Source organism: Centroberyx gerrardi, chromosome 10, assembly GCF_048128805.1.
Source record: "Centroberyx gerrardi isolate f3 chromosome 10, fCenGer3.hap1.cur.20231027, whole genome shotgun sequence".
Taxonomy (NCBI): domain Eukaryota; kingdom Metazoa; phylum Chordata; class Actinopteri; order Beryciformes; family Berycidae; genus Centroberyx; species Centroberyx gerrardi.
This window is the reverse complement of record NC_136006.1, coordinates 1,107,875-1,115,101: the sequence shown is the minus strand read 5'-3', so window position 1 is coordinate 1,115,101 and position 7,227 is coordinate 1,107,875. Positions and strand designations below refer to the sequence as shown.

Sequence of the window (7,227 nt, the reverse complement as noted above, 5' to 3'; positions counted from 1 at the left end):
GAAATGTGTAATCAGGCCCCAGCAGCCCTCAGCAAGTTCGTGGTCCCCAACACGTGCAGCTTTGATGGCTGCTACCATGCCCCTGAGGGTAGGGGAGGATTTACCCACATCCATCTGCTCCTACAAAAACGTCAGGATCTCACGAGCTGACACCATTAGGGGGTCGATGTGGCTTGTGTTGCACCATGATGCAAACACATCCCATCTATAGGAATAGGCAGCTCTAGTAGATGATGCTCGAGCCCCCTGCATGGTCCTGACAACTGGTTCTGGCAAAGCAAGAAGCCCGTGCACTCCCTGGGGGAAAGGTTGGAACAAGGTCCCCCCTGCCAGGGACAGCAAATCCCTCCTGACTGGACTTTCTCAAGGAACCCCGTCCAGGAGAGGATTCTGGAGAACCACACCATGTGGGGCCAATTTGGAGCCCTCACACTCTCCACCTGCACTCTGTGAAGAAGAGGTGGGAGCTGGGATGCCCCAGCCATTGTGCACCACGCCCCAGCCGCTCAGGGACACGTCTGCTGAGATTAGCTGACAGAAGGTCACTAGACCCAATGTGCTGCCCCTCGCAACATTGCCCAAGCTCTCCCATCAGTGGAGGGCCATACGAAGTCTCTGAGTGACTGATACTTTGGTCAACAAGTACTTCTGTGGGGCCAGGTCCAAGCCCAGGAAGCACCTCTGTACAGGACGCATGTGCAAGACATTTAACGGAACTACCTGAACCATTGCCACCATTAGGTCCATGACGTGGAGGCACAGCCTCCAGCTGACTTTCGCCCCCAGCCGGAAATAGGAGAAGCAGGCTCTGAGAGCCTCCTGCCTCTGCCTACAGCCCTGGAGTCCATTACCATGCCAAGGAACTGCATTGGAGGAGGGCTCCAATCTGCTCTTCTTTGAGTTCAGGCGAAGGCCCAAGCCCTGAATATGCTCAAGGAGCATGGACATGTGATGGCGACACTGTTGCTCTGTGCGGGCGCAGATCAGCCAGTCGTCCAGATAATTTAGCACCCTCAACCCCTGCTGCTGTAGGGCTGCAAAGACTGCATCCATGCACCGGGTGCCACAGAGATGCCAGAGGGGAGGACACGGAACTCATAGGTCTTGCCCTCGAATGCAAACCTCAGAAACCGCCAGTGCCCCTTCCAGATGGGTATCTGGAAATAGGTGTCCTTGAGGTCCACTGTGGCAAACCAGTTGCCGGTATTGATGGCTTGCCTCACCCTTGGCACTGTCAACACCCTGCATCTCAGGGGGCGGATTTGTTGAGCCCCCTGAGATCCAGAATAGGACGCAAACACCCATTCCGCTTGGGGTCGAGGAAGTAACAGGAAAAGAACCCAGCCTGTGTGTTGCCTTGCTCCACCTATCTGATTGCTCCCTTCTCCAAGAGGAAAGTCTGTTCCGCATGCAACACCTCCTTGTGCTGCCCTGTGCGGGTCTGACACTGTAGAGAAGGTAACCACTGTTGTTAGGGGAGGGCTGTGACAAAACAACAACCGGTAGCCCTGGATCATGGTGGAGAGGACCCAGGGGCTTTCCCCCAGTGCTAACCATGCTGTGTTGTGGTCTGAAAGGGAGCAATAACAGGCTGGGTTCAGGACACCATCAGGAGCGAGCTGCTTTGGACCCCCACAACCTCGAGACCTGCCATCTTTCTTTGCCTACTGAGACTTACGTCTAGGAAATGTCTCAAGCTGAGGCCTGAGGTCCCCTGGACCACAGTGTGGCTGCTCCAGGGAGTCCCAGGATTGAGCCACTCTTGCCTGGCGGCACAGTCCTCCTGCTGCAGGCAGGACTGGGACAGCCAAAGGCGGAGCCGCACTGCCCAGAACATTGCCATGGCCTTGCCTACCGCCTCTGCCTGTTCCTTACACTAGGAAGCTGCTGGATTTCCTCTGTCAAATCAAGATCTCCCTTCTCCAGGCCATCCATGATCCTGCAATTCTTGCTAAGACAGCTGGCCCTTCCAAGAACCGACTTAGAGGGGGAGACCAGCGCTGTCATGGCCTGATCCAATTGAGGTAACAACCAATTTTCTCATGGTTGTGCACATTTGCCAGCCGCCTGCCCATCCCAGACCAGCGGTGTGCAGCTACAGAGGCAACAAACTGTTCCTGCACTACTTCATCAAAGTCTGTGGCACCACTGTAGGTTTGGGCCATGCCTGGGTGTCATCCTCAAACCCTGAGAGGGGGCCCTTGAGGTCCTCCGGCATGATAACATCTAGCGCTCTAGCTGCCACGCTTATAGTTGCCCTTACCTCCACAGTATTCAGGTTCTGGTAACCACTCTCCAAGCGTCACCAGAAGATTTCAGCAAATGTACAGGAAACGGCGATCCAGGGAGGCTGCCAAGAGACAGACGCCTTGTTCGCCGTTGTCTGTTCAATTTCGGGTTTTTTTTCTCTACTATCTGTGACACGTCTGATGCACCTGACCAGGTGGAGATCAAAAGATCAGTGATACCACGCCAACACAGGTGCTTTATAGATTAGAAACCTAGGCATGGCCGGCCAGGCCGGTGTGTCTAAAAGATGTATCCACGTTACCTGCCCCAGGAGGGGTTCTTCCTCGTACATATGGAATATGTAAGGGTGGAGAGATAGTCTCCATGCAGCTTTTTGCTCATCACACCGATTAGAAAACATCAGATCTGAGTCACATGGTGTTGCAGTGTGAACAGAGATACAGAGAGATGAGGCTAAGAGGGAAAACCAAACCAGACGGTGGTGGTTGCCTTGCTCAAGGGCACTACAACATCAAGGCAGCAGTTGTGGAATCAACAAGCTTCCCTAAGACTTCCACCACATACACAACATGGACCAGGGAAAAGGATCAGGTGGAGGAGACAGGACTAGAAACAGGAAGTAGTTTGACGGAAGTAAGGGTGTAGTAGTCTCAATACAATTACAATTACAATTTCCCAAGTGCCATAAAGCTCTAGGTTCTAGTCTGACAGGACATAGGTGCCAAGAGGCAATGCATAGAGTGCATAGAGGCATACAACTACATGCCACTTGTATCTGAAAGCTCAAATCACAATTTGTGAGTGTTGTCATGCCAACAAGTAAGTCTTACCTTATTCACCTGAGCCAGTTAGCTTGTCTGAGCAGCATTAGCATGGAGGACAAGAATACACAACAAGGGAAAGAAAGACAAACAGACGACTTGACACCTCTGTTCAGTCAAAACTGGAACTGAAATGTATTGAACAATGTCACGTCTTTTCTGCTCATTGTTGTCAGTTCATACTATTATGGGATATGGGTAACTTAGATATGAACAGTCATCGAAAAAAATCATATATTGAGTATGAAGGCCTGCAGCCTGTGACTCCATTTAAATCTGGTGTTAACCTGCATTGTTCACATGCAGAAACACATCAAATCCAGGTTTAAACTCCTACGACTCAGTGAAGATCTGATCAAACTAGCTGAGCTCATCAACAACAAAGTGGAAATGCAATATGTGTCTAATCCACATATGACAACTATGGAAACAGAAATATAAATTATTATAATATATAAATAAATTGTGGGATAGCCATCCTGCTTACAGAGGGTACCTGTTATTTTGTGGGAACATCTTCTGGCCTCAGCGAGCGGTGCAAAATCCAGTGTAAGGAGGCGTGGGGTGAGGGGGCGTCCCTGCCTCGCTCCTCTCCCTAGGGGGAAAGTCAGAGAGCGTCTGCCATCGAGAAGTACGCTGGCCATTGGTGAGCGGTACAGAATAGAGGTCTCTGCGAGGGGGGGGGGGGATTTCTTCTTCTTCTCTTCCTGCATCAGCGCCTACAACTGACAGACTGGAGGACCAGCGACATGTTGACACTGGAAACTGATTCATTGTAGAACTAGTTTTAATAGAGTGCCTTGCTGTTTGCATGTGTTTTGTCACCTTGCACTAAATGTGAGCTGTTGTCATGTGTCCTGTGTGTCAGTGTGTACTCTAGTTCTTTCTTTATTTTCTTATTTTGCATTTTCATTTTTAAGGAGTGTAAATTCTTTGTGATGTTTTAATTTTTTTATATACTTCTGGTTTATGTAAAGTGTCTTACTCTGAATATCTCCTGCTGTGACTTTTGTGTTGCCACTAGCTCTTTTTCTACAGATTATTAAAATCATTCCTAAGGACATGGACATGTTTTTAATCTTGTTAATCCTGTTTAGTTTTAAATTAAACCTTAAATAAAACAGAACATGAAATAACTTCCCATTAATGTAATAACACTGCATCTAAAGCGTCATAATCCTGTTAATGTACAGAATGTAAATTTTCCTTCAGTGGAGTAACAGTGACCTGTTATTAATGTCAAAACCTCTTTCTTGCTAATAATTTTTTACATCATTGTTTTTTTTACATGAACAAAAAGGTTGAAATGTTCAGTTAAAAAAGTAATGACTAAACTGATAGTGGGATATTTATATTCATCCCTTTATTTATATTCATCTATGTTTTCATTAGATTATTACATTGACAGGATGATGACACTATTAGCTGCAAGTTGTTATTAGTCTAATGGTTTATTTTATAAATGGGAAAGTTAATACATAAGCAGTTGTGACAAACAGCAGCAGACTGGTTGTACTGGTCAGATCCCAGTGCGACTGTGTTGAGCTGCTGAGTGGAGCTCTGTTAATATTCCCTGGATCAATAAAGATTCAAATAATAATGATGATAACAATATGAAGGTTTAAAAATCATCACGCACATCTCTAGTAACACAACAGGTTTTTCACCCCTTCAGAAAGCAACTTTTAAATACATTATCCACGTTTTTGTTACTATGTTTTATTACATGACAGGAAACAGGACTCTATTTATTTTAATGCTTTATTTCATAAATGGGAAGTTATTATCAGTTGTGACAAAAAGCAGCAGACTGTGGTTGAACCCAGTGTGAGTGTGAAGCAGAGTGGAGCTCACTCAGCCTTTACTGGATCAATAAAGGTTTAAAGAACAACAGTAATATAAAAGTTTAAAAAATCATCCTTCAGTTCTGCGGTAACACAGCAGTTTTTTAACCCGTTTAGAAATCTCCTGCGTCTTCAGCCCATAAACCACCGGGTTGAACAGAGTTGTGATGATGACGATCAAAATGGACATGACGCCAGGAACGACGGCGTCCACGTCGGCCTGCAGCCGGCTGTGGACGAGCTCGAACATGGTGCTGATGGAGTAGTTGATGAAGACGAGGAGGTGAGGCAGGCAGGTCCGCATCGCCTTCCCTCTGACGGAGCCGGACTGCCGCATGCAGACCAGCAGGATCCGGCCATATGAAAACACAACGAACACTATCGGTAAAAACACGATCGTTGCGTTGCACAGCAAGCCGTACACGTTGTTCACCAGCGTGCTCCCGCAGCTCAGCTTCACAAAGGAGTAGATGTTGCAGTAGAGTCTGTCCAGTCGAAACCTGCAGAGCTGCAGCCGGCCGGCCAGCAGCGCCGCCCCCGCCACCAGGCCGGCCGGCAGCAGCCAGGCCAGCAGCAGCAGCGCCGCTACGGCCGAGGGCGACACCAGCGCGGCGTACCGCAGCGGCTCGCAGATGGAAACGTAGCGGTCGAAGGCCATGACCGACAGCAGCGTGAAGCCGGACCCGCCCAGGAAGTAGACGACAAACGCCTGACAGAGGCAGGCGGAGCGGGACACGACGGGACGCTCGGACAGGAAGTCAGAGAGCAGTTTGGGGTAGATGGCGGTGCTAGCGGCAAGCGAGTTCAGCAGCAGAGCGGCAATGAAGACGTACATGGGCTTGTGGAGGCTCCGCTGGGAGCAGATGAGGAAGACAATGAGGGAGTCTGTGAAGGAGATGAAGATGTAGACTGTCAGGAACATGAAGAAGAAGAAATATCGGAGTTTGTTGAATCCGGCGTGACCTGCCAGAGTCAGATAGGTCTCGTTAAACCCCTCCGTCATCCTGGATGTCTTCATGTCCGCGAAATATTGGACTCAAACAACAGGAGCAGAGGTGCAACCATGAAACATACAGGAATATTACATCAGTAAACACACACTGTCTCTATTAAAAACACTGTGGATCAGTTATGAAAGGTAAAGGCCGACATTTCAGCCATGGATCCTGAAAAACTAGATTGTTATCTTTTGTAAGGAATGACAACAACAGAGACATGAACATTTTCATCTAAAATTAATTCAACAAGATGAACGTTGAGTAGAAAAAGTTTATCAGGCATTTCAAACCATCTAGTGTGAATGTTTCAAACACTTCCACACAACTGCTCAGTGTTTCCTCTGAGCAGACGCTGATCCGTCTGTCAACATTCGACTGGTTTTATCCCACAGTTTCCATCCTCCATGGATCTCATTAGACACTCAACCAGCAACTGACAACAGCAACTTTATTCCCAACAGTTTCCTCATTGTCACAGTTTGACATTTGTCCATCAAGCCTGAGAATTTAGAAATTGTGTTTCCCTAAGTTGCAGGCAAAACAGACCCAGAAAGTTTTGTGAAATGAGTCTTAAAGGAATAGTTCACCCAAAAATGAAAATTCTGTCATCATCTACTCACCCTCATGCCAGTTGAAACACAGGTGAAGTTTGTCCATATAACACACAGGGAGGCTGCAGCACAACTCCATAGCAGCCTTCTCCAAAACAACTGAAGTCAGTGGGGACCAGTTCTTCAGAGCTCCAAAAACACCTACAGTATATTTACACCATAATTTAGTGCAAATCTTAACTACAGCTGATTGATTTGGAACAAATAATGGTGTATAGGTCTTTCTATTCACAGTGTGATTGTTTGGCTGTTTTTGTTTTGGAACTCTAAAGTTCTCTATTCCTTTAAGTGTGAACCTGAGATCATGATGCGGACCATAGACAGTGAATGGTCAGTCTGCTGGCTGATGGCTAGTGTTCCACCAAAATGTCCAGGGTGAGGCTTAGGGTTGGAGGTCGGGTTAGGTTTGTCCAGTGTGGTTGTCCCATCGCCTCGTCTAGGGGTTAAAACACTATAAACAGCAGGACAAGAACACATTATTTGCTATTGTGCAGGTATACTGTTTTCATGGCTCCAAGAGCTTTGCAGGTGGCTTCGCCATCCGTAGTGTTCTTCCAAACTCAGGCAGAACATGCAAAGTTATGTTAAATAGTAGGTATTATATGCACTGACATTTTATTTTAGGCTTCTTGCCATCTAGGGTTAGGTTTAGGCTAAGGTCAGGGCTACATAGTCTGTAGAGATGCACCAACCTAACCTAACC

At 47.4% G+C, this 7,227-nt stretch overlaps 1 protein-coding gene across 1 annotated transcript; it reads right to left on the bottom strand.

The window, feature by feature from the left end:
- Positions 1-4,852: 4,852 nt before the first annotated feature.
- LOC144539874 (olfactory receptor 11A1-like) lies at positions 4,853-5,933 on the bottom strand. Its single transcript, XM_078286144.1, has one exon. The coding sequence runs from the start codon at positions 5,931-5,933 to the stop codon at positions 4,986-4,988; it is 948 nt and encodes a 315-aa protein (XP_078142270.1). The 3' UTR covers positions 4,853-4,985.
- Positions 5,934-7,227: the final 1,294 nt, after the last annotated feature.